At 47.2% G+C, this 27,999-nt stretch overlaps 1 protein-coding gene across 4 annotated transcripts; it reads right to left on the bottom strand.

Moving 5' to 3' along the window:
* Nucleotides 1-27,986, bottom strand: LOC128342304 (major histocompatibility complex class I-related gene protein-like). Of its 4 annotated transcripts, none has more exons than XM_053289478.1 (8): nucleotides 27,904-27,986; nucleotides 21,186-21,455; nucleotides 19,296-19,571; nucleotides 13,655-13,939; nucleotides 12,579-12,656; nucleotides 6,102-6,146; nucleotides 2,637-2,669; nucleotides 1-2,106 (listed from the first exon to the last, which is right to left on the bottom strand). In XM_053289478.1, the coding sequence occupies exons 2-8, from the start codon at nucleotides 21,301-21,303 to the stop codon at nucleotides 1,499-1,501; spliced, it is 1,443 nt and encodes a 480-aa protein (XP_053145453.1). In that variant the 5' UTR covers nucleotides 21,304-21,455; nucleotides 27,904-27,986; the 3' UTR covers nucleotides 1-1,498. The 4 variants fall into 4 exon arrangements, with proteins under 4 accessions (XP_053145453.1, XP_053145451.1, XP_053145454.1 ...); XM_053289476.1 differs by lacking the exon at nucleotides 27,904-27,986 and adding an exon at nucleotides 25,041-25,208; XM_053289479.1 differs by lacking the exon at nucleotides 27,904-27,986 and adding an exon at nucleotides 23,918-24,036.
* Nucleotides 27,987-27,999: the final 13 nt, after the last annotated feature.

Below are 27,999 nucleotides of genomic sequence, written 5' to 3' on the forward strand. Positions count from 1 at the left end.
CAGTGTTTAAAATTGTATTTTAAAATGTACATTGCTAGTACATAGCTGATCCTCTCCTAGTCCATGTGAGAGGAGATAGGACTGCGGAAAAACACCATATTTTGGAAAGTGAGATTAAAAATACAAAATTAATAGTAACAAAAAAACTGGTCAGCTCCCACTCATGTATTATCAGATCTTTTTATATAACTCGTTTGAGGGAAGTCTGTATATAGGAGAAGGGGAAGGGCAAAATTTCTCCCCCCAAGTCCTTCTTGACAAGCCCTGGCCCCTTTGACTTTCCTTTTCCCAAACACTTACTGTTCCCCTCTTTCTCTCGTTTTAAATTGTCTTGGCTTTAAGGACCAGGAGCTCCCACCAGCCTCTTCTCAATTTGCCAGCTCTCACATCTCCCCTTTTCAAAGCAGCTTGGAAATATTTCCCTGCTTCCGAGTCTCCTTTTTGCGGGGTGGCGTGGGGTTCTTGGCGTTTTAGAGGAAGGGGGTAGAAATGGTGTCGAGGAGGAGGAGGAGGAGGAGGAAAGAAAGGAGACTGAGGGAAAGCATCTCAAGCTTTCTCTTCCTCCCTGAAGATGACTTGATGGGATCTGAGAGAAATGAAGGAACTGGGGAAAATATTCTTTGCAACAGAGAGATTGCAAAAGCTGCAATGTAAATAAAGAGAGCAGTAAACACACTTAATAATTGGATGGGAACAAGACAAGCCAGGAGGAGAGAGAGAAAAGAGTTTTTGCTGGTCAGTAAAATTGCAAGTGGCTGATGGGAGAAGGTCACTGTTGCAAAAATAAACTAATTTGAAGCATTTGAAATTAATCCCAGTGAATGAATAGTCTGAGAGAAAAGAAGGGGGGAGAGCAGAGATGGGGGTCGTGCAAGGAAAGGGAGATAAATGACTGTAAACGTCTCCCTCTTCCTCTCCAACCTCCCTTTCACCCTTCTGTCGTTCAAACATACCAGCATGAAATCCACATTTGAAGCATTTGAAGCAGACTGCTTAGTTTCTCACAGAGAAAGAAAGGCTGCCGCTGCCTCCTTTCCCTGCCCACTTCAGCCTGTAGACTTGGAACTCAAGTCTAGTCAAATCTGCTGGGCGGTGACAACATTGCCCACTTTAGCAAAACAAACCAAGCATATCCTGACTGCCTTCGGAATGTGAAATCTTTGGACTGCACAGGCGCTGAGCAGTGCAGAGTGGGTGATGGAGCCACCGACCACCCCAGAGTCGGAACGGGGAGGGAGGGAAACAAGGAGGGGAAAACAGCGAGAGAGGAAGCCCTCTGTTAGACAGCAGTGGGCATGGGTCAGGAGACAGGAGGCAAGAGAGGGGAGGAGGAAAACAAGAGAGACAGCCAGCTGAGAAAGAGATAAACGGGGTGTGTGTGTGTACGTATGTATGTACTGGGGAGGAGGCGCTGCCCCTTTTGCCCTTATAGAGGAACCGCTCCTGCACAGGGGTTTTGTGAGTTTGGTCGTACTACAGTTAAAAAGCTCTGGCAGGTTTAACTGCCATTAAAGTGTACGTGTGAACTGGCTCCATGTGCCTTCTCAGTCACTGATTTAGGTTCGCTAGTAGAGGGTCTAAGAAGCGGCTCATCTTCATCAGTCTTGCATCTGTCCATTAAGGAGGATAAAGAGTCTCTTGGTGAGCTCTTTGCTGCCAGCACAAGTGACAATCTGTTCCCAAGTTGCCAGGCCTGACTTGATACTCTTCTCACTCCTCTAATTTTAACAGGCTCAGAGGGTTGAGGAGGAAGATATGAGGATGACGGCAATTCCTTCTCTACTGTCTCCGTGCTGGAGGGGAAGGGGAATGGAATTCCCATCCTGTTCCCCTTCTCTGGAGGCAGAGATGGAGAAGGGGCAGGGATGCCTCCTGCTCCCTCTTCACATGCATCACCTAAGCCAACCACCTCATCATGCATCCTGGAAAGGCTGGCCCTGTCAGTGTCTTCCCTGTTCACAGAGGGATGAAGCTCTGCACAGTTTCTGGACAAATGGTCAGAGCAGGCATCTGAGGGGGATAGATGGGTTCCTTCCTGCTCCTGCTGAGACCCACCACTTGGTGCTGTTTCTTGGGTTGGTGTGGAAGCACCTTGCTGCCGTTCCTCTGCAGAGAAAGAATCAGAGTCAGAGCTGGAAGTGGCTCCCCCCACCAGATATTGTCCAGTCCCACCTCTGCACAGAGGACTCTTGTACCCTAAACCCTTCCCAGCAGATGCTCTTCCATTCCACAAAAGCTGGTCTTGTGGTAGCAAGCATGACTTGTCCCCTTAGCTAAGCAGGGTCCGTTCTGGTTGCATATGAATGGGAGACTTGATGTGTGAGCACTGAAAGATATTCCCCTCAGGCGATGGAGCCACTCTGGGAAGAGCAGAAGGTTCCAAGTTCCCTCCCTGGCTTCTCCAAGAGAGGGCTGAGAGAGATTCCTGCCACTGCCAGTCTGTGAAGACAACACTGAGCTAGATAGACCAACGGTCAGTATATGGCAGCTTCTTATGTTCTCTTTGTGCCAGTGCAGTAGAAAAGAGATCCCACAAGCTCTCTGGTCAACTATTCATGAAACAGCACTTCCCCCCAGCCTGTTGCAAGATTCCGCATCTCTGAGTTGGTTGACCACCCCTCGCAGACCTTACTCACCCATGGAATAGCTGGCAGAACCCTGGTCACTTGCTGCAAAGGAGAGGAAAAGGAGGGAGTAATCAGTTCTGATTGTATTGTGGGGAAAGGGTTCCAACCACCTCAGCCCATTTTCATTCTATTTTTCCACACATCTACCCTCCCTTCCATAACATGGCTGAGCTATCCGTATGCTCTAGCCACTATGAATAAATGATAATTGACAGTAACTTGAAAGATCTACTACTTGTCCAACCCCAAAGAAGGGAAAACCCCATAAGGGGGAAAAGTAGACTCCCTTGAGGATCATGGTTATGGATGTTAATGCAAATTCATTTCCCAGTCACAAGATAGGGTCTCCAGATCCTGCATGAAAAGGCGATATTTGCTGGAACCAATCAGGAGCAAAATTCTACACAGTGAGCAGCTGGTCCAAGCCCTCTTCTATGACCGAGAGGGAAATGCAAAGAGAGAAGTGTGCGGGCTGAAACAATATGCTCTCTTGAGAACTAGAATTCCCGATTGCCTGATGGTATTTCCTTTGCATAGAAGGGAGGAGATATCCATGTCCAGCACCTTATGTTTCTTTTTAGATTGTGAGCCCTTTGAGGACAGGGATCCATCTTATTTATTTGTTATTTCTCTGGGTAAACCGCCCTGAGCCATTTTTGGAAGGGCGGTATAGAAATAGAACAAAGAACAACAACAGGATATGGCTGCAGGAGGAAGGGGCAAGCACCACAATACTCGAGGAACAGGGCCCACAGTTCTGCAGATCGTGGCAAGTACTGGTGGACCTTGTTATCTGGTGGGTTCTGTCCCGGCTAATTTCCGCAGATAATGAAACCTTAAATCAATGGCAATTTGGGGGCTAGATTCCTGGAGGGCAAAAATACCCAATTAAAAAGGTAGAAATTGGAGAAATAATGTACTATGGCTTGCTGTGAAGGTCTCCATCTGTCCAGCAATGCCTGCCCAAACCCCACATTGTGCCAATTTTCTGAGAAAAACCGTGGATTTTTTTTTTTAAAGGAAAGAGCCACAGAATGGCTCTGGGCAGCAAAATGGTGCCTTGGAGATCATTTCTGGCCACTTAGGAACCATGGGTAGGTGTATTTTATCTTTTTTTTTGGTATCTGCAAATAATAGCCCAACCCGGGATACATAAAACCGTGGGTGCTGGGATGATGGATAATGAGGTCCACCTGCATTCTGACATCATTTGAGGAGCATAAAAAACTCTGGTCTTCCTCTCCACCATGCAACTGGAGACAGGGGGAGAAGGTATCACCTCTGCAATTGGGATGTCTTCAAAGACCCACCCCACAAGTACACCTGAACCCCAGGCAAAGGGTAGAGAATAATCCTCATTCCAAGCAAAATACCAGGGACAGAGAGTAGCCCACCTGCATACCAACATTTTCCATACTGGGGAGATGGGAGTTTTTGTATTCTCCCTTTCCCTCTGCAGCCTCCTTGCCTCCCCCAACCCCTGGTCTATCAGGCACTTGTCAGTGTACTCCTGTATAATTAAGATATAATATATTGTTTCTTGTTTACACAGTCAGAAAGGTGTTATTGACTGGTGTTTTTTTTAATCCAGACATTGAGTCCTTCCCAAGGACCTGGGATGGCTGAATTTTATTATCAATGTTTTTCTTGTTATTATTATAGATATCGTCGCAGAATATATTATTATTATTATTATTTATTTATTCGATTTCTATACTGCCCTTCCAAAAATGGCTCAGGGCAGTTTACATAGAGAAATAATAAATAAATAAGATGGATCCCTGTCCTCAAAGGGCTCACAATCTAAAAGAAACCTGGGACAGACACCAGCAACAGTCACTGGAGGTACTGTGCTGGGAATGGATAGGGCCAGTTGCTCTCCTCCAGCTAAATAAAGAGAATCACCACGTTAAAAGGTGCCTTTTATCACCTTTTGACTACAAACACAAATCAGGCAGGCAGAAACATAAGGCAAAAGGGATATCAATCCATTCTTCAGTTTTTCAAACCAGACAAGGCCTTTCCACAGCCTGGCTCCAACAATGGACTACTTGGGGACACTAGAGAAATTTGAAAGTTATTTGTTTATTTAGGACACTTGAGAAATAAAACAGAATGCTTTCTTCCACAACTAGACTGAGATTGTAGAAGGGATCACAGTGTACCAAATTGCCCCAGGCTGACAGAAATTATGCTGGGCATTGACTGGTCCCCCCAAGTGTATTAGGGGCGTTACTCAAGGGCTCCATTCTCACTGCAGTGGGCAGCAATTACAGAATGTCACAGCCATCCATCCCAGGGGCTTCCAGGTGCCCCTCCTTCCAGGGAGCAGGCATCACCCTCAGGGCACCCTTTAAGCTGATACCCAGTTCTGGGACTCCTGCAGATGAAGTTTTGCCACCCCCACCCAAAGGCCACTGAGTTTTCAGGATCAAGGAAGCTATACACTAAAAAATCATCTGTAAGACAAAAACTGGCTGTCACTGGCCTCTGCCTCCCTGGGATGATTTGCTGGGATATCACGAAAAGTTCACTAATTTGAATTCATTAAGGTGGCTATAGGACCAAAAGATAGTGATGGCCGATAGGGTAGCTTCTGCAAGGGAAGTGAATGGAGAAGGCTCACGCAGGGCCGAGAAAGGAGGAGGAGCTGCCTGGGCAGGAAGGGAGCCCAGAGGGTGGGGCATTATGAAAGGAGGGAGAGCTGGTCTTGTGGTAGCAAGCATGACTTGTCCCTTTAGCTAAGCAGGGTCTGCTCTGTTTGCATTTGAATGGGAGACAAAGTGTGAGCACTGTAAGATATTCCTCTCAGGGGATTGAGCTGCTCTGGGAAGAGCAGAAGGTTTCGAGTTCTCTCCTGGCTTCTCCAAGATAGGGCTGAGAGAGAGACCTGCCTGCAACCTGGGAGAAGCCGCTGCCAATCTGTGTAGACAATACTGAGCTAGATAGACCCATGGTCTGACTCCGTATATGGCAGCTCCCTATGTGGGGAGCAAAGTAACAGGCAGAGCAGAAGCAGGCATAATAAAGAGTGGCATTGTGGGACAGATGGATTGGCAAGCCCTGGAACTGAAGCAGCAGGTGTGAATCCTCAAAGGCCAAGGGACAGAATGGGTGGGTGCTCTTGGCAGGAAGAAGGCAGGTAGGTAGAGACCAAATGGACAGGGCAGCACTGCACTGAGGTCAGGGTGGGGATGGTCCCTGAAGTTCATACACATAACTAATGAGCCAAAATAATGGATTTCCCTGCAGGGATGCCTTCCTCCCCCTCACCTCTGCCTGCTCTCAGTCTGGCTCTCTGTAGACCAGAGCAATGCATGTAAATGCAGTAAAGATTCCGCTTTCATAGACTATATAATTTCAAGATCTGCCAGATGACTAGATCCTCACCAGATCTTTCACTTCTCTAACCACCTGGCACCTCAGGGCTGCCCTCTGCTGCAGTAATATTTCAAAGACAGAGGCATTACTTACTTGATGTTCGCTGGTACGCACAGCAAAGGATTCTCGGCCTTCTAACTGCAGAGACAGAATCAGAATCCGGGTTGGAAGGGATCTCCAGAAATTCTCACCTTCTGCAGTGAGCTCAGAACCTAAAACCTCCCCGCCAGTTGCACTTTCAGTGGTTTCCCAGCAGCCAGCTAAGGATGGGCAAACAGGTTAAACACTGAACGTGTTCGACACCGAACCGGTTCGGTTTGACCGTTCAGGGTCAAACCGAACCACTCCCTGTTCAGTCCAACCCCGGACCGAACACCCCCTGACTGTTCAAGGGGTTCACGATTTTTTTTTTTAAACAAAACAAAATATTTTTTTAAAAACCTTCTCCCTTTTGGGGGAGTTCCTTGGGACGACGGGCGTGGGTGGGTCCTGCGGAGGTTCCCTCTCCCCCCACCAGCCTCCGTAATCAACCCCTACAGCCCATTCGGCCAGTAGTTCGGGCCTCCATATTTCTGCATGGTGGCCATTTTGGATGCCACTGTGCATGTGCAAATGGCCTCTACAAGGCCCTGGTTCATGCCAGGCATCACAGGAGGCCCTTAGTTCAGCACAGTGGCCATTTTGGATGCCTCTGTGCATGCATAAATGGCCTCTGCGAGGCCCTGGGTCATGCCAGGCCTCACAGAGGCCATTTGCGCATGTGCGGCGACATCCAAAATGGCCACCGCACAGAAATATGGAGGCCCGAAGGGGTCAAAAAATGGCCAAATGGGCCGGAAGGAGTAATTACAGAGGCCGGCGGGGACACCCTCCCACCCACCCACTGCCCCAAGGAACTCCCTCAAAGGGCAGAAGGTTAAAAAAAATTTCCCATTAAAAAAAAAACACTAAAAAAAATTCTTGATTCCCCCCGGATCGAACTGAACCTGGGGGGCGGGTTGAGGGGGTGCCAGACTGAACTGGTCTGGTGAGGTTCAAGTCCGGTCCGGACTCGAACCGAACTGGACCAGCCAGTTCCGTGCACATCCCTACAGACAGCAGGGAAGGACATTCTATGAGCTCTCTGGGTAATTGTTTCTAGCCCAAGTAGAATTTATCTTCCAGTATCAACCCCTCTCCTGCTTTGCTTCAGCATAAGCTCATTACCTCTGCTCCTTGGTGCTGGCAAACACTAGAGCAGAGTTTCTCAACCACCGGTCCGGGGACCGCTGCCGGTCCCTGACTGGGAGTCAAACCCTCCCCCCCCCAACAACTGCAATCAAGGCACTCACTTCCTCAATTTTGCACATGGTACGGAAGAGGAAGAGTATCACCTTCTTGTCCCTTGCCTCCACGTGCTGCTGTGATCTTCCTACAGCTATTTTATTCCCTATCTTTACAGCTTCAAACTGTATGCGGTGTGGAAGGTATGCCACCTGAAGGGCTGCCACTTGAAGGGCTGCTGGTTCTTGCATGCTCATTGTTTGCAGCCAAAGGTTGATTGATTGAAACCCAGCTGCCTATTGTGGTCGAGGCGCCTTGAGAGGGAACGCTGTTTCCCTCTTGCATCGGTGGGGTGTTGTGGTCCCTCTGCCCCCTGTAACCCCCTGGTCTGCACCGCCGGTGGAGGACGGCGGTCCCCTTTATGACCTCGCCGGGTGCGGGGGACAATCTCTGGCCGGGATCATGCCGCAGTGAGGGCTAAGCAGAGGAGGGAGGGAGGAGGGCCGCCTTGGCTCACCTCGCAGGTATGCGCGGGCAGCATGTGGGACCACGTGAGCTGCGTGGCCCCAAAGGCAGGCTGGTGTGATTGGCTCCCGCAGGGGAGTTGGGAGGGGGGCACAGAAGTGCACATTGTGAGAGAGGATGGGGAACACTTGCTACACTCTGGTGCGCAAGCACAGTGGCGGCAGCTCTTGGACCCAGGCGACCTTCCGAGTGCAGTCCGGTGCACCATTGCCTCACCCACCCTGAACAGTGCCTCGTCTCCCCAGCGAGGAAAATGAGGCATCTACCACTACAACGCCCCACACCCTCCACCATCTCAGAATCACCCCCTTTCTTTTAATGCCAGGTCTCCACCGCTCTTCTTCACATTTTCTTTCACCATTAAAAAAACCCCATTCCCAGCACCTGCCATGTAACGAATTTAACGAGTTTTGGAGGAGCTGCACGGGTTTCATTAGGTCCACCTCACAAAGTCCACATCTAAGAGCAGGATCCAGATCAAGTCAGGTGATCATGACCAAGCAGCATTGACACAAATGAGAGGTGACTAAATTAATTTCAGTGGGTGGTCGTGACTAACGTTGTCTGGATCCTGCCCTGCGACTACACAACTCCTGCTAAAACTCCACCTCCATCATGAGAGGGTTAAACTGTAGATTTCCGGCTCTACTGAGCTTGCCCTGCTCTCCTCTCCTCACCTCCTTTTTGCTTTGCTTGACATCCAGCCTGATGAAGCATTTTGGGGGATTCAAAAGCTTGCTTGTGCGTTGTTTTCATTGCCCCCATGTAGCTTTTGAATTTTTCTAATGGCCCAACATCCCCTCTCCATTGAGTAATCACAAGCACCTCCACCCCCACCCCACACATACTGAAGACATACTGGAGACAAATTTGTTCACCCAGGCTTTTAGATTCAGGGGTTCTCAACCTTGGGTATCCAGACATTGGTGGACTTCTACTCCCATAATCCCCAGCCATAATGGCCAAATGCCATTGTGGTTGGGGGTTATGGGAGTTTAACTGAGGGACCCAAGGTTGAGAACCCCTAATATTCCATGTTTGCAAAAGATTCCAAATTTAATTATTTTAATGCTTATATTATTTTAATTGTAAACTGCCCAGAGATGCAAGTTTTGGGCAGTATAGAAGTCTGATAGATAGATAGATAGATAGATAGATAGATAGATAGATAGATAGATAGACAGATAGATAGATTTGAAACCCCTTTACTAACTGCCGGTCCGGGAAACTGCGCATGAAGAATGTAGCGGTCCTTGAAACTCTGCATGAAGAATTTAGCGGTCCTTGACTCCAAAAAGGTTGAGAAACACTGCACTAGAGGACAACTCGGGGCAGTAAAAGGAGAATGGAAGGAAGAAATGTGAATCTCCTAAATAAATAAATAGATTGGAGGGTAGAGGTGGGCTTGAGAGGATAAATTTGGGCTACCTCTCACATGGTAAGCGATAGAGAACTCTAAATAGCAGAGAGGCTAGTTGGGGCAGGAGCTTTTTCAGATGGCGACTTTAGTTTGGATGGTGGGTGGGCATGCATTCACATGTTGGCCAGATGTACCCTGAAGTCTGTGCAATATTTCAGAGAGCACCTCACACACAATTTCAGATTTTCTCTCCATATTAGAACCTAGCCTGATTTATGTCCAGGGTTTTTTAAAAAATCATCTTTTTGCATTGGAGTATCCATTATGCCCTGAATCCGCAGTAAAGTCTTGCGGTAAACCCTCGGTAAAGTCTGCTGTCTGAAAAGCCTCCAGGCAAGAGGCTCAGTATGTTTAGGGATGCCCATGCTGAAGGCTGCCAGGAGGAAAGGGAGGGCGGCAGACAAGCTCATTCACGGTTAGGGGTGTGCACAGAACCATCTGGCCCAGTTTGGTTCGAGGCCAAACCTGCGCATGCGCCAATGCCCTCCGAGAGACCATAAAAATGAAAGACCCGTGAACAAAAAAACAAAATGAAAATAATAAATAACCAGCTCTCAACACAGGTAAGAATAATCAAACACATCTGTATAACATGTAACAAAATACAACGACAAAATATCAAATGAAATTACAAAATGCAATGAAAGAATGAGAAACCAGTATAGCCAGGTGTCCAAACAGCTCTGAGACTTTTATCCAGGTGTCCAAAGAGCTCTGAGGCTTGAACATGCTTGGAAAAAGCTGATCGTATAAGAAGTGTTTTTCTACTGTTGTCCTGTGTTAATGGGAACCAGCCTCTGATGAAGCCTTTGGCGTAACAGCTCCTTATCCTGGGGTGGCTGTCGTGATTTTTCCCTGGTGTGCCCTGTCTCTCATCGCCAATCAGTCATTACAGAGCAGGTTGCTTTCTTTCTTCACAACATCCTACTGAATACATTGTCTCCTCCAATTGGATTTGAGGACTCATTACCTGTACTGCATGCACTCTTCTATTTCTCTTTTTGAAGACATCTTGGACTGTGTTTGGACACCTGGATATACTGGTTTCTCATTCTTCCATTGCATTTTGTAATTTCATTTGGTATTTTGTCATTGTATTTTGTTACAGGTTATACAGATGTGTTTGATTATTCTTACCTGTGTTGAGAGCTGGTTATTTATTATTTTCATTTTGGTTTTTTGTTCATGAGTCTTTCATTCCCCCCCCCCCGCCTCCATTCCGTGGACCACAGTTTTTTCCTTGGTTCTCTGAGAGGCCATGGCCTCGCAGAGGGCATTGGTGCATGCGTGGTGGCTGCCAAAATGGCGGCCGCTTGCTCGTACGGAGGCCCGAAAGGGCCAAAAAGGCTTTACATAACAGCCATGGTGGTGATGAGGAAAGCTGGCGGGGGGAGAGGGAACCCGTACGGAGACACACACACACACCCCCGTGCGGCTTCAGCAAGCCCCCTGAAGGGGCTAAACGTACTTCTCATTTACTTTAATTAATAAATAAATACATTTGTGGACCTGCTGAACCGGACCCAGCGGTCCGGTTCTGGTGTGACGGAACCGAGGTAGTGGTTCGGTTCGACCACAAACTCGCGAACCAGACTGCTGGACTGGTCCGCACATCCCTATTCACGGTCTCAGAGAGAGGGCATCAACTGAACCCTCAAAAAAAGAGAACTCGGAGGGAAGAAGAGCCTCTTGAAAAGCAACTATACTGGCCCAGTAGTGCCACCAGAGGAGTTGCTCCATCAGTCTGCCATTATAGCACTTCTAGTGGTCATAAAAATCAAAAACTGTCAAATCTGCCATATAATAATAATGATGATGATGATGATGTAGACATGAAGCATGAAACAAGACACCCCACCTCTCCAAATCTGGTGTAGATCTATTGAAAAGTGGCTGAGGGAACCACTTAATAGAGTACTTGGAAGAACTTTTCACTAATGTTATAGGATAAACTCAAGCTATGCATGCAGGAATACGCTGAAAAGGAATATTTCAGTTAAATTTATTAGCACAAGAGTATGAGATGCAATCATTAGCAGAATTTAATCAGGGACAGGTTGGTGAAAAGTTCTTCCAGGTTTTTAAAAGTATACTTTGAAATTCTGAAAAGAAGGGAGCTTAGATTTCTTATGAACCATTTACAAGAAAGGAAAATTTGCTGCCACTGGGATGTACTGCTTTGCCTAAATGGTTATATGATTTATTTATTTTATTGTTAAATTTATACCCCGCCTTTCATTAAGAAAATCTCAAGGCAGCTCACAATAAAATTTAAAAACACGATTATTGAAAAGACACATTAAAATATTGAGCTAAAAAAATAAAAATAAATCTGATTAATAATAATAATAATAATAATAATAATAATAATAATAATAAATTAAAACACAAGCATAAAAACAGTACAAAATACAAGAAGCAGCAGTGGAGACAATCATATAAAAGCCTGGGTAAAAAGCCACGATTTGACATGCTTTCTAAAAACTGTGATGGAGACTGAGGAGCGGATACCCACCGGGAGAGCATTCCAGAGATATACCGCCTTTCATTAAAATAATCCCAAGGTGGAGATGAAAGAATGGATCTTTGTCCATAATACAGATGAAGCTAAACAGTTGGATGTTATCAATAATTCACCCGTAGCTGAATCCTAACATGTGAAATTAACAGCTACTAGTAATCTGCCTTTTTTTTTTGTATTTCTGTTTTTTTTGTGGTTTTTGTTAGTGTTGCATTGAAGATGGGCCCCTTAACTTGCAATTTCCACACTTTCTAGAGTTTGTGGATACTGGAAGCATCTCAACTCTCATCTTAAACTGAAGGTTTTTGGATAGAAGGATGGTTGATATAAACATTTATGCAAGAGGCAGATTTCAGAGAAGTCCCTGGGATTTCATTCCAAGCAAAGGTGTTTAGGACCACTGAAGATTTGGGCAGGGGAGGACTTTGCTTATATGACCCTGAAGTGCTTCCAGGCTCTGGGAATGTTGTAGGTGTATCATCAGCAAAAAGTTATGTAACCCACACTTTTAAATGCTAAATGATAATACATCTTGCTTCTAAATGCAGGGATCAACAAAACAACCTTCAGGTGGTGTCCAATTCAGCCCAAAGTATCCATCACAGAGAGCTTGACTATGTGCGAAAACATCAAACAGCTGTTCATATTCTAAACAGCCTGAATATAAACTTCGAAGCATCATTTAGGAAGGGAGAGGTTGTGGGGGGCACCAGAGTTTTGGGGGGCATTTTGGCCATCTTAACAGTATCAGCTGCCAATCCCAGAACATTCTCAGTGAGGGTTTGCCACAGAATATTATACATGTACCACACAGCCCAGCAAACCTGTTGCGTTTACTTACTGATCCAGACGATCCCAGCAATGGCTACGGCAATGGCTACGGCAATGGCTACCGGAATGGCTCCTGCAGGAACAGAGGCTGAAATGGGAGAAACACATGTTGATTCAGACTGGTAGTGGCTCTCCAGGGACCCTGGCAGAGATCCTGAGATCCTCTGCCTGAAGCTGCTTTGGGTGAACCATGAGTGGTCTCCATGCAAAGAGGTGCTCTACTCCTGAGCCATGCGGTTTTGCTACTGCAGAATTATTTCCTCTCACCAGAGACCAGCATTCCAAGTCTTCAGAGAAGACTTTTAAAAGAGCTTTTAAAAGGCCTTTTGTCATTTTCCCCTCACACATTCAACACATGCATAGAAATAAGAGTCCCTCTCTCCCCTGTGCAATGGGCCCCTTTTGCTTCCTAGGGTTACTGTCCACCTCCCATTAGAAAGCACATCCGCATCCCACCCCAAACCACCTACCTCTGCCCACCAGCCTTCAAAACCAGGAGGGGCACATCACATGATTTATACCAGGCCTGAACAGAAATGCCCATTTCTGTTGGCAGTAAAAATGGGGCAGAAATTTGGCAATTTGGGCAGAAATTTGGGTCTCTTGAAACTGCAGTAGAAATTAGAGGAGGGAAAGTTACCAAGAATGGTGGCAGTCTTTTTGATTTTTTTTAAGCATAAAAAGATCTTGGTCATAAGCGGCAGATGTACTGTGTCTTCACTGGTGCCATCCTCAGTGAATTCAGGGAAGCAAACTGGTACCTGCATAAAAACAGGTGCCACGTCTCCTATGCATGCTTCTACAAAATAGCTTTTTATATGCTTAAATACGAAGCATAACAGGACTGACATCATTCTCGGTAAGCTACCTGCTCCCTCAAGTTTCCATGCGGCTTTTGTCAGACAGTTCACAAAATCAGCAGCGGTTCTGATCTCCTATCAGCCCCAAATCTGCTTTACACCCAAAGCATATTCCGCCTCTTATATAGGTTATTGCAATCTGTGCTGCTGCTGAGAGAATCTCTTCCTAAGATCTCCTACAGCCCCTCCCAAATGAATAATCCCTCCTTTGCCTGCCGTTTCTCACCAGGCTCTTTCCAGGCCAAGTCCAGAGGCTCTTGTAGGCTGTCATGTTCCACATAGCACTGGAAGTGGTCCCTCTCCTTGGGGTCAATCTCGATGCTCAGCCAGGTGTGGTATGTCCCATCCGAGTTGGGGCTGACAAACCCACGAAATGTGTCCTGCTCCCAGACTTCCCCGTCCTTCCTCCAGGTAGCATCAATCTCCTTGGGGTAGAAGCCATCAGCTCGGCAGATGAGGGTCTCCAAGCCATCATGGCCCACCTTGCGCACCACCTTCATTTCCGGGGACTCTGTGAAAATAGCACCATTAGTATTAATACCGAGACTCTTGGTGGGCTAGCAAATAGGCTGGATGTTTGTATTAAACAGCAGGAAAGGACCCCTCATAGTCATCTAGTACAATGCACTCCTGTAGCATCTCCAAGAGTTTTAACAACCTACAAAGAAAGTCATTCCCCAAGCTTCTTGTTGATAAAGTAAGAATCCTTAAAGGCCATCATGAGCAACTCTTTGACATGCTCACTGAATTGCTTCAAAGTATTGGGATGCATATCTCTGGAACTCCATGGCTGAACTGGCTTATGATCCCTGTTTCAAGAGAAATGGTGGAAGTGGGCTGGATTTTTTACACTGGTTAAGTGCCATCTTTTCCAGTCTCCAGTCCTCAGACTCATCCCTCTGTCACCTGCAGCATCTGTGTGCTCAGTTTCCTATGGAGAATTATTGCCTCACCCAGGAAGTCTGATGTGGATGAGGAGCTTGCATAGCCTGGTGAGGCCAAGCAGCAGCAGACAGGGAGGAAACACCTACATTGTACGCTCAGGTGGGAGTTTTGTCACCTTTTTCACTGGGACAGCGTTCTGCCTGCCTCCAGGGGTTCAAGAGGAGAATTTGTTTATCATATTTATATACCACCTGATATGTATATCTCTAGGAGGTGTCCCAGGGCGGAGCCCCCATTGGGCCAACGGGTTCAAAGAACCCGGGCTGTGCCCAATCAGGGGCCGCGTCTCGCGGCCCCGATACGCCCCCTGCATCTGACATCAGACACAGGGGTGCTAGTTTAGGAAGAGCCGCTCCCGGCTGCGCTGCGAACGCAGTGCCAGCCTTAGTTTAACTCCCGAAGGGGCTGCGCTGCCCCTTCGGGAGCTAAACTCCAACTCCCAAACAGAGCTTCAAGGCTCCGTTCAGGAGCCAGACCACACACCCCTATGTCTGACGTCTGGCGCATGGCTAGCCCCACGTCTGACGCCAGACGCGGGGGCAGCGGGGCAGCTGCCGCGGCCGCACATGGGCCACCAGCAGTCCCGCTACGCTCCTGAGGTGTCCCCTAGACCTCACAGGAATTGCTCCCAGGGCCCCACAAAGCTGTAGGCCCTCAAGATAACTGTTAACTGATACTTAACTGATACTGTTTTGATTGTTTTTAATGTTGTTTTAGAGCACTGTTTTAAAATTTTTTAAATTGTTGTGTTTTAAATTTCTTGTTTTTGTTCTAACTAATGTTTTAATGCTGTTTTTATCTGTTGTGAACCGCCCAGAGACGTAAGTTTTGGGCGGTATAGAAATATGTAAAATAAATAAATAAATAAAGATATCAGTTATATGTTGGCCATATTGGTGGGTGGTGCAGAAAGAGGGCCCAGAGACTATATTTTACCCCAGGTACTCTCTCTGCAACCCTGCCCATCATCTTCTTTGAAAATGCCTTAAAAACAGGCTTTCTTGAACCTACAGGAGACCCAGTATGAACAAGTCAATTCCTTGTATTTCATGCTTTTATGGTGATAGACATTTTTAATGCCAGATTATGAAAAATAAATGCAATGCTACTTTTCAAATACAAAGTCTGGCTGGTTCATATTGGTGCGGTTCTTTTCTTTGCAGCAGACTAACACAGTTCCGAACTCTCCAGAAATAGAAACAATTAGGGTCCTGTCAATGAAGTGTTCCAGCTACTGAGAACAGTAAGATGGTGTCAGTCAATGAAAAAGGCTTTGTGAGCATTTACCCTGTACTCTTATCAAGGGAATAAACTGATATTTATTATGATATAATTGGTTGGTTGGGGTAAGCAGCGAAGTGGCCAGATTTGCAGATGGCACTAAACTATTTAGGGTAGGGAAACCCAAGACAGATTGTGAAGAGCGGGTGACAAAATGGCAAATGCAGTTCAATGTAAGCAAGTGTAAAGCAATGCACACTGGAGCAAACAACCCACTTTCATACATATGCTGATGGGGTCGGAGCAGTCTGCAACTCATCAAGAGAGGAATCTTGGGGTCATGGTGGACAGCTTACTGAAAATGGCAACACAGTGTGCAGCAGCTATGGGAAAAGGCAAGTTATATGCAGATAATAAAACTGCTAATAATTAATAACATTATACAAATTGAGTACTGTGGACAGTTCTGGTTGCCATATCTCAAAAAGGACATTATAGAACTGGAAAAGGTACAGGAGAGGGCATCCAAGACAAATGGCTTTCAAAAGGGGCTGAGAACAATTCACAGAGGATGGCTACTAGTTTATCAATGGCTATTAGTCCTGATGGCTCCAGGCTAGCTCCAGGTTCAGAGGTAGGATACATCTGAATACCTGTTGCATGGGAGCAATGGCAGGAGAGAGGGCACACCTTCATCTGCTTGTGGCCTCCCCAGAGGCATCTGCAGGGCCACTGTGAGAAACAGGATGCTAGATTAGATCCACCAAGGCTGCTCGTATTTTTAAAATTCACATCTTCGCTGCAGATTTGCTCTCTGTTCCTGGAGCTTAATAAATACTTTAATATGAAGCAAATAGGCATGAAAGTAAGAGAACGAATGCTAGAGATCCTCATCAGATAGGAATGTTGACCAGCATAGAACTACTCACATCTTACTTTTACTGCAGTCATTCTTGGGTTGGAGGCAACATAAGGTCTACCAACAGACACAGCAAGCATTTCAAGCCAGGGAAAGAGTAATGAGTTCATTGTTTCTTAATCTTCTATAGCAGGGTTTCTCAACCTGTGGGTCCCCAGATGTAATTGGACTTCAGCTCCCATAATTCCCAGCCAAAGGCCACTGGAGCTGGGGATTATGGGAGTTGAAGTCCAGTAACATCTGGGGACCCACACGTTGAGAAACCCTGTTCTATAGGATCCACTTTTAGAAACAAAAAGCTGGTATCCTTTGCAAGGGGTGGTCTGCACGTGCCGAGAAACAGGCTGCTTGTGCATTGCTTGGCCAACCTCAAAGGTGAAATACTTTAAGAAAAGCCTCTCCAAGGGAAGCATGGACATCCTTCCTATCCCCCCATTCTCTACTCACCCTTTCATTTCATCTTCCCTACAGATAGGCAAGTCTTGGGGTGTAGGACTATTCAAGGGAAGATGGACTGAGAATCCTTCAAAGTGCAGCAAATGGTAGTTGCGAGCAGAGTGGTGGTGGTAAGTGTGTGTGTGTGGGGGGGGGTAGTTCTTAATCCTCTATTCAGGGAGAAGCAAAGAGGTGACAGAAGAAAGAGGCGGAATTCATTTTGAGCAAGAACAAATGATGCAAAGCAGGTACACCATTCATGCAGAAGAATAAGATCCCCTCCCCCGCTTTAATTTGGGGTTCATACGAGCAGCCGCTGCCCAACTGTACTCTGAAATGGTCCAGCAGCTCAGCAAAAAGCTTCAGTGGAAGACTACCCTGATCCAGTTCTCAGCCAGGAACTTGTTGAGCTATACCACTTCAGACTGAAGGAAAGAAACACCTGCATCAGTTCCCCCACATTAAAGAAGAAAAAGGGGGGAGGGTACTGAAAGTAGAAATGAACAAATGAGAGAAAAGACAACAGAGATGAACTGTAGTCTAGTCTAGTACAACTTCTATGAAATTTTTAAAGCCTACTTTCCAGTAGAATTATGAAATCACCCAGAATTGTCTGTGTCCGTGTGTGTGTCTGCGTCCATGTGCATCTCTGCAACTGTGTTCATGTGTGTGGGTCAGTGTGCATGTCGGCCTGAGTAGGCATCCATGTCCACCCGTGTCCTTGTGTCATGCCTGTCCATGTGTGTGTGTGTCCATACCTGCCCGTGTCAATGTGTCTTCATCCACCCGTGTCCATTGTGTGTCAGTGTTGCCTGTGTCCATGTCCACGCGTGTTGCTGTGTGTCTGTCCATCTCCACATCCATGTCCACCTGTGTCTATGTGTGTCCATGTCCGCCCTTCTCCACATCCACCTGCGTCCATGTGTCCGCCTGTCCATGTCTACCTGTGTCCACGCGTTTGCATCTACCTGTCTCTGCATGCACCCATATCCATGCCCCTGCCTGTGTCCATATGTGTGTGTCTGCGTCCATGCTCGTTGGTCTTCATGTCCATCTGTGTCCATAAGTGTGTCCGCCCACCTGCACATCCATGTCCATGTCCAATTGTGCATCCATGTGTGCATCTGTGTCCGTGTCCATGTGTGTGTCCACCCGTGTCAGTGTCTGCCTGTGTCCATGTCTGTGTGCATGTCTGGGTCTGCGTCCCCGTGTGTGTGTCTCCACGTCCACCCATGTCCGTGTGTTCATTTCTGCCTGTCTCCACATCTACTCGTGTCCGTGTCTGCATCCATGTGTCTGTGCGCATATCTGCCTGTGTTTCTGTGTGTCCACGTGTCCCCATCTGTGTGCATATTCACATGTCCGTGTACCCCCATATGCATATGAGTCACCGCATTTGGGCGACCCTGGCGTGTGTGAGTTCCCAGGCGTACGTGTCTCCACCTGTGTGTCCAACTATCAACTTTACAATGCCCACACCAATATGAACCAAACTGGGCACAGTTGTAGTGACACCTCAACAGCGTAGTTTGTGATAATGTCATCTGCCCAGATTCAAGATGGTGGACACGTAAATGTTTGAGGCGCAAGTGGGCTAAATTGTGAATCACTTAGCAAATTTGAACCAAATTTGCTACAGGGGTAGGGACACACAGGGATGGCTCAAGGGCAGGGTTTGTAATGTCATCCACCCTGATTCAAGATTTGTTTTATTTATTTAATGTATTTGTATACCACTGATGGCGGACATATGAACGTTTGAGGTGCAAATGGGAACTGATTTGGTCGAAATTTAGTCCAGTTGTAGGGATACTGAAAAGAAAGTAGGCAGATTAGTTCTTACTAGAACTTTGGTGTTTTGTTTTTTGTTTTAAAATAATCTTCTGGGATGTTAAAACATGACTCTCTTTTTCCATCCTTAGTATAGTCTGAAGTGTCAGAGTCTGAGACTTCTACTAGCTGCAGAAAGTGTATATTGAATGTTCAGTGGATGGCGGAGCAGGGGAGAAGTGAAGAAATGGTCATGAAGGACAAGTCTATCAATGGCTACTAGTCGGAGGGCTATAGGCCACCTCCAGGCTCAGAGGTAGGATGCCTCTAAATACCAGTTGCAGGGGGAACAACAGCAGAAGAGAGGGCCTGCCCTCAACTCCTGCCTGTGGCTTCCAGCGGCATCTGGTGGGCCACTGTGTGAAACTGGGTGCTGGACTAGATGGGCCTAGGGCCTGATCCAGCAGGGCTGTTCTTATGTAATGGTCCCTCCTCTCTCCACAAGGGGCTATTCAATGGGCAGGCAAGTAGAGGAATTGTCATAGCTCTCCCCTCAATCCACCCTTTTGCTCCTTACCTGTCCTCAGCAGAGTCTTCTGCCCACAGGCCAAGTATTTTTGCAGTTGTCCAGTGCATTCCTCCTCCAGGTAGTTTTTCCATTTCTGAGCAATGCTTGGGTTGGCCTCCCACTTCCTCTTGGTTATTCGGGCCACCACATCAGCTGCTGTCCAGGTGAGGGTCTCCTTATCCAGACTGATGAAGTCCCTCCCGTCATAGCTGCACCTCAGAGTCCCTTTCGGGTCCTTGTCTTTGCTCAACTCACAGTCTGCCAGGCACTGCCAGGTGTGAAGCCCTGAAGGAGACACAGGGGCGTAGCAAGGTTGTAGCAGGCCCAGAGACAAGATTTTGAAATGCCCCCTCCCCCGAAGCTCAGCTCATGAAGTAAAGAAATCTTAAATGAGGCTGAATAGTGGTAATAAAAAGCATAGTAAAATGGTACTAGAGAAAGACATGCTGTTCTGGTCTTAACACTCACATCAGTTTCGGGGTATGAATGAATACAATGAGGATGAATACAATGAAGCCCGGGCGGGTGCGCGGCTGGGGGAGTCAGTCATGTGACTTGCCTCTGGGGGGGGTGAGAGAGTGGGCCCCCAGACAACTGTCTCCCCTTGCCCTATTATAGTTACGCCCCTATGGTAGACACCCCCCCACTTCCTCATCTGGGCACACACTTCACTTTTGGTAGCCTAGAAAATTAACTGAGTGTCTGCTGCACTCTAGCCTGTATTTATTTATTTTTTTGTATTGGTGACCAGATTCTAGTCAAATCAATTAGACCTTGAATTGATCTGCACATCCTTAGTGTCGACTGAGTGCATGGCAGCTGTGGAAAAAGGCCAATTCCATGCTAGGAATCAGGAGGAAGGGGATTAAAATAAAAGTGCTTATATTATAACTCCCTTATAGAAATTTATTGTACAGCCACATTTCAAGTACTATGTGCAGTTCTGGTCACTGTATCTTAAAAAGGACATTGCAGAACTGGAGAAGGGGCAGAAGAGGGCAACCAAGATGATTAGGGGCCTGGAGCACCTTCCTCCTGAGGAAAGGCTACAGCATCCGGGGCGTTTTCGTTTGGAAGAGAGGCCACTACAGGGAGACATGATAGAGGTGTATAAAATTATACATAGAGTAGAGAAAGTTGACAGAGATAAAAAAATTTCTCCTCTCTCACAACACTAGAACTAGGCCATGAGACTAATGGCCAGGAAATTTAGGACCAACAAAAGCAAGTATTTTTTTCACACCACACACAATTAATCTAAGGAATTCTCTGCCACAGGATGTGGTGATGGCCACTAGCTTGGATGGCTTTAAAAGGGGATTAGACAAATTAATGGACAGGTCTATCAGTGGCTACTGTTCTGGTGGCTACCGACCACCTTCAGCCCCAGAGGCAAGATGCTTCTAAATACCAGTTGCAGGGGAGCAACAGCAATAAAGGGCATGCCCTCACCTGGGGGCTTCTCAGAGGCATCTGGTGGACCACTGTGTGAAACAGGATGCTGGAATGGTCTGATCCAGCAGGGCAGTTCTTATGTTCTTAGGAAACTCCTCCAGCTGGATATCAGTGGGGCTCTGGTGAGATGAGGACAATGGGGGAAGGAAGAACCAACCACCCCATGTTCTGAGAGTTGCCATGGCTCAAGTGACCATTTTCTCCCACGACTTTTCTCAACACCTGTTTGAACCCCCAGCACCATGCAAAGTAGCCCCAATCAAAGCAAGGTTGCCATCCAGGGACACGTGGCCATCACAGGTCTGGTTGCCCAAGGCTGCTGCTTGGCTTCACAAGCATGCCTAGATGGCTATGTGGTGTTTTTTCACCTGCATTCCTTGCCCTTTTAAAAAAAGCAGCAATAATTCTGCTTTGACTTGTTTCTTGCCTCTCTCCTCCACTCACCTCCACTCTGGTTGTAGCGGCTCTTCAGGGTCAGGAGGGCCTCCTTGAAATAATCTTCAGCGAGCAGAGCATTACGGGTCTCCCTGTCCCAGAATCGGACATTCTCTGCCTTCTTCATCCAGGGGACTTGAGGCTGGTCCCTCTTGGTGTTGCTGTCATAGCGTGTGATGGGGTGGTCATCCACATACCCCACCTGAGTGAACCAGGGCAGACCCTGGATGGGCTCCGACACCCCCAGGTAGAAATAGCACAGGGAATGCCAGGAGGCACCTGGAAAGGAAGAGGAGACAGGGTTGCAGGGTAGCCTGTGCCCTAGGCTAGGGAATCACAAAACAATGCCTTTCAAAGGTCCTGTTACTCTATAGAAGCCCCCAGCTCACGTTAGATACACTAGGTATGTCCGCATCTGAGCTGGGAGAGAGAGCATTATACGATACCCCAGGCAGGAGATGAGAGGCAGCAGGGGGGGGATCCTCAGAAAACCAAAAAGGGAGGGGGTTAATAAGAGGAGAAAGGAGATAGAAAGGGCAAAGTGGCCATTATTTTGAAGGTACTCCCCCAAGCTCATTCGATTCAAAATTACCTAGCTGTGCCTCTGTCCAGCTATATTGCTATATATAACTAGATGACAACTAGATGACTAGATAACATAGTTCAGCTATATATAACCCCTGCTAACTTGGCAAAGAGCCACCTTTTAAATGTGGTGATTCTCTTTATTGAGCAGGGCAAGAGTAACTGGCCCTATCCACCCCTGGCACAGCAGTACCTCCAGTGACTGTTGCCAGTGTCTGTCTTGTGTTTCATTTTAGATTGTGAGCCCTTTGGGGACAGGGAGCCATCTTATTTATTTATTATTTCTCTGTGTAAACCACCCTGAGCCATTTTTGGAAGGGCGGTATAGAAATCAATCAATCAATCAATCAATCAAATAAATAAATATTGGTTAAATGCCTAAAATGAGATATGCTAGAGCTCTCCTTTGCAGTGGTTTGGGGGCTGGTTGTAGGTTTCTAGTGGTGCCGCTGAAATGCTCTGCAAGCTCAAGCACTCTTCACTCCATTTTAACCTTTTTTAAAAAAGAGAAAAGAAATCTATGCATCTTCTCTTCTGTAGCCACATGGAAAGCAAGCAGACTAGTTCTTACTTGAACTGCTTGCGGGTTTTTCTTCTTTTCTTCAAACCACTTTTTCCTTTAACAGGGATCCCCAGATGTTGTTCACTACAACTTCCAGCATCCACTGCTGCAGTGGCCTTTGACTGGGGATTCTGGTAGTCTGGGAATCCCTGTTAGAGGGAACACTGCTTCAAACATTATGTCTTGGGCTGGTTCCACCCTTCTTCACCCCTAATTTACTGTAAGAACTGCTGGGGTTAAATAAGGCACCCCCAACTCAAGATAAGGCCCCTGCCAGCTTGGATTTAAAGGGGAAGTGTCACAATGAGTGAATGCTGCTGGCAAGGGTGGGGATGGACAATTATGCCTGATTTACAGCACCCAAAAGAGATAACATAATGGATAGCTGTCAGGGAACAGAGATTTGGATAGGGCTCTGCCAATAGAGATTTGGGTGGAAAAACCCCAGATGTGACCCCCGCTTTTGCATAACAAGGAAATGCACCACACACCTATAGAGATATCCAGCAACACAACACAGAAGTGGGTGTGGGAGAAACTGCATCTGAACCCAGCACAAAAGCACAATTGGCTTATACAACACTTGAAGGGAGGGGGGGATGTCCCCACAGATATACATTGGGGAAAGAAAATACAAGTTGTTCGAGTAAGAACTAATCTGCCTACTTTCCTTTCACTGTCTCTACAACTGGACTCAATTTGGTTCAATGCGAGGTCCACAAGTTAGATCTCTTGCACCTCAAATGTTCATGCATCCACCATCTTGGATCGGGGTGGTTGACATCATTACAAACTACACCACTAAGGTGTCCCTCTTTGTCACTCACTGCAACCGTACCTAATTTGGTTCAAATTGGTTAGACAGTCCTCAAGTTAGTGCACTTGCACCTCAAAGGTTCACACGTCCACCATCTTGGACCGAGGTCGATTATATCATCACAACCTACGCCATTGAGGTGTCCCTACAACTGTACTTGATTTAGTTCATACTAGCTGACGCCGCACAGAGCATCTCTGCGCTCTTTGGGGCCGGTGGTTACCTCTCTTCCCCCCCCCACCTTCTGCCCCTGTCTCCACTTCCAGGCCTAGCCGCCTCTCCTCCCCACTGCCACTTCTGCCCCCCCCACTTCCCCCCCTCCTGGGCCTTGCCTCTGTGGCTGGGCTGGCCCTCCGCTGCCTCTGGCCTCTGCGGCCGGCCCTCCACCGCCACGGCAACCAATCCTCCTGGGTGCGCCTCAGCCAATCAGGCGCCTCCGCCGCCCAGCCAATCAGCTGGGCGCTGGGACGCACATTCCAAGACACACCCAGGAGAATTATATATATAGATTGGTCCAGGCGTTGAGAAGTTGATAGTGGGGGACACACGGACGGACGGACACACACACAGAATGCATGGTGATCTCATAAGCTTACTGGAACGTAGGCTAAAAATGCCACACACACCCGAACCAGCAGCACCCAGGTCCAAGTCGGCTTCAGAATATTAAACATTTCCCGCTCTTAATAGCAGCAGCAGGAGAAGAGAGTGCTCAGCAGTGTTGAAAGCAGACAGGAAAAGTAGCTGTGGGAAACAGGAAGCGTTTTCTCTTCATACCAAGAGCAGATGAGGTTAGTGCTGGTTGAAAGATGGCGAAAGCCGCAGGCTGCAAAGCTGCTGGGTTGGGGATGGTTAAGAAGAATTTCAGAACCGTTCATTTGGATTCAACATGAAGCTATGGGAAGAGAAAATGCAATTCATTGTGGTACATCATGGCCCTCTCCATGTTTTTGCTAGAACTGTCTGCACAGGAGGAGAGAGCAACATGATGGTTCCTGCCCCAGAGTACTTACAAAACATAGAAATTAGGGAATTAGAGAAATACAGATGGGCAAAGGCTCCCATCTTGGCTCCATGTTAGATGCGTCACCTCCAACCTCCTCCCCTGTTGTGTTGGCAGGCCCTGGAAGTGCGTGGTCGAGAGCAGGGATTCTCAACCTTGGGTCCACAGATGTTGTTGGACTTCAACTCCCATAATCCCCAACCAAAGGCCATTGAGGCTGGGGATTATGGGAGCTGAAGTCCAGTAACATCTGGGGACCCACGGTTAAGAATTTCTGGTCTAGAGAAATCCCTAGCACATTCAGAGCACAAGATTTCCCCCACCCCCTGACCAAAAAGCACACGATGAAGCAATTCTTGCTACCCAGAAGGCTTACATACAAAGGCTACAGGCTGGGGAGAAGGGACTGACGAAGGGCTTGCTTTCAACACCCCCCACCCCTTATTCTTGCATGACGAGGACACCGATGGAATGCTTCCACTCACACAGGACATTTGTTTGCGTGCAAGTCCTGCCCTCTCTGCCCAGCGGGGCGGGGGAGTATCCCCAGAGACATCCAAGAGAAGAAAAACAATCGACCAACCAGGAGAAAAAAAAGATTCCCGTTGTCAGCTGGGAAGATTTTGCACAGATAGACTAGGGAGAAAATATTCGACCAATAGAGAAAGAGGTTCCCAGTTACATCAGCGGTTGCTGGGCAAATGTTGTGCCGGAGAGAGAAGGAAAGCGAAAGTCCCTTTGCCTGCGATACCCGACCCTGCCTATACTTGAGGAACGGCTACAAAAAGCGGGTCTAGGGAGAAGACCGCAGTGTATCCGATTCTGCTCTGCAGGGTGCCAATCTTGCTCGCTTTCGCAGCGCAAGGGAGAATTTACGCCCCCCCCCCAATTACTCACCAGAGGAACCCCACAGCAGAAAGGCAACAGCTGCTCGCAGGAGCAAGAAAACCAGCCGCCGGGAGCATCGCAAATATCGCAGCATCCTGCGTAGCCCACACGAGCGATCTGTCAGTGTCCCACTACATGCTGCTTTCTCCGCGGGGCGGGCGGGGGAGTAAGCACAGCTGCCCGTTTTCACAAGCGACTTCTTCTTCCAAGGAACGGAGCTTCGAAATTCTGTCGCTCCGCCCACTCTGTAAAAGAGCCCACCCAGTTTCTGGCGTAAGGATATGTTAGGCAGGGGAGGAGAGCGGCAGTCAAAATAAAGTTTAAGCCTTCTTTTGCTTTGTGGTCTCAGTCCAGGTCTCCAAATCCCCAGTGGCTGCTTAGCAATGATCCCCCCTCCCCCCATTAAAGTTATATATCTGGTTGTACTCAGAATACCAGAGGAGGAATAATATTTGATGTACCGTATTTACCCGAATGAAGACGACTCTGGATTTTAGACGACAACCTTAAAAGAAAGCCAGCGTGGTGTAGTGGTTAGAGTGCTGGACTAGGACCAGGGAGACCTGAGTTCAAATCCCCATTCAGCCATGAGACTTGCTGGGTGACTCTGAGCCAGTCACTTCTCTCTCAGCCTAACCTACTTCACAGGTTTGTTGTGAGGAGAAACTTAAGTATGTTGGAGGAACAGCGGGGTATAAAATGTAAATAATAATAATAATAATAATAATAAAAGGTAAAGTGTGGCGTCAAGTCAATTTCAACTCCTGGTGCCCACAGAGCCCTGTGGTTGTCTTCGGTAGAATACAGGAGGGGTTTACCATTGCCATTTCCTGCACAGTATGAGATGATACCTTTCAGCATCTTCCTATATCTGCTGCCCGATATAGGTGGGAAACATACCAGCAGGGATTCAAACTGGCAATCTTCTGCTTGCTAGTCAAGCATTTCCCTGCTGTGCCACTTAAGGAGAGGTTAAATACTCTCTCCCAAGGCTCTATGTTCCCTGCTGAAATAAGCACCTCCCCAGCTCTATCAACTTTAAAAATGTTTTTAATGACACATTTATTCACCTAAGCTTTTTAACTAGACTTGTGGTTTTAAATTGTTTTGAAGTTTTAATTTCTATTTTAATTTGTTTCATGTTGCTGTAAGGCGGAAGTTTTGGGGCAGTGTACAAATGAAATGAAATAAATAAAAACAGCCCTGCTGGATCAGGTTCAAGGTCTGTCTAGACCAGGCTCCTATTTCACACAGCAGCCCACCATATACCTCCGAGAAGCCCACAGACAAGAGATGAGGGTTTGCCCTCTCTCTTGCTATCCCCTGCAACTGGTATTTAGAGGCAACTTGCCTCTTTGGCTGGAGGTGGCCTACAGCCCTCAGACTAGTAACCTGTAATAATTACAGGTGATATCTGCATTTACTGGAAAGGATCAAGACTCTGAATTTAAGATAACTTCCTGATTTCTAATATGAAAAAACTTGCGGGGGCTGGGCAGGGGGAGGGGAACTAGTCGGATTCAGGTAAATACAGTAATAGAAGGGTTAACATCTGCATTTTGAAATGTAACTGTGGGTCATGTTTGTAACATATTTGAGATATTCTACCAGTGAAGGAATGAGACCTGAACCTCCTATTTTTGTATACAAGATTGATCTATTGCAATTGCTTTGCTTCCTCCCTATGTTTATTTTTAAATAATAATATTAGTATTAAATAATAATTTAAAGCCATCTTTATTTATTTTTATTTCTCTATGTAAACCACTTTGGGAACTTTTGTTGAAAAGCAGTATATAAATATTTGTCGTAGTATAGTAATAGTAACATGTTGAAAAGCTGTGCAGGGATCAAAAGTAGAGGTGTGCGAGCCTGCTCAAGTTTGAACTGAGCCAGTTCAGACCTCTACTGGTAAAGGGGAATCCGGTGAAGATTCCCCTTTACCAGTACAGGGGCAGGACAGAGGGTGTCCTAAGCCCAGAGGGGGTGAATTAAATACAAGTACAAGCTGCGGTGGTGGCGGCAGTTCCATCCCACCCCCAACGGCCTCTCCCTGAGTAGTCCGTGCTGGTGGCAGCCGGGTCCAAACCTTCTCTGGCCTGTTTCAGGTCTCTGAACACGCACAGGGACCATTTTAGTGACCTATGAGCAGCGGCCATTTCTGTGACTGGTCATGAAAATGGCCTCTATGCATGCGTGGAGGTCACTAAAATGGCCCCTTTGCATGCACAGAGGCCTAAACTGGGCCAGAGAAGGCCCAAACCAGGCCACCACCAGCCCAGGCTACTCCAGGTGAGGCTCGCATGGGTGGAGGGAGCCCCCCTATGGCCGCCCCCACCATGTCTTGTACTTGTGAGTATTTAATTCTTCCCTCTAGACTTAGGACAGCCCTCCTACCCCTGTACTGGCAAAGGGGAATCCTCATTGGATTCCCCTTTACCAGTAGAGGTCCCAGCTGATTGAACCGGCCTGTTTCAAATTTGAACCAGGTCCAGTTCATCCAGGCCCAAAACCAAATCAGGCCAGGTCAGCTCAAATCTGATTCAGATTAGATAGAGCCAAACCAGCAAAAACGGTTTTGTGCACATCCCTAGTCAAACATTCACAGCTCCTATTCTACAGTTTGATTTCGAAGGGAAGCGAGGGTTTGATTTAGGGATGTGTAAAATTGGTTTGACTGGTTCAAGCTCAAACCAGACCGGCCCTCCAAAAAGAGGGGGCAGTCTGAGTTTGAATAAACTGGGCCCGGTTTGACCAGTTATGTATGATTGTAAAGGGGAATCCAGTAAGGATTCCCCTTTACAAGCAAAGTGGGGGACCCTATGGGTTTGAAAAGGGTGGGGGAGGGGTGTGTGGGTGGGCAGGAAGTCACCTTAGACATGGGTGATGTTGCGGGTCCTTGGCACTGACCCACCGCCAAAGAGCCACATGTAAGGTGACCTGCGTGCCCCCCGATCTCCTTTTTCAA

The sequence above is a fragment of the Hemicordylus capensis genome, chromosome 2, assembly GCF_027244095.1.
Source record: "Hemicordylus capensis ecotype Gifberg chromosome 2, rHemCap1.1.pri, whole genome shotgun sequence".
Lineage (NCBI taxonomy): Eukaryota > Metazoa > Chordata > Lepidosauria > Squamata > Cordylidae > Hemicordylus > Hemicordylus capensis.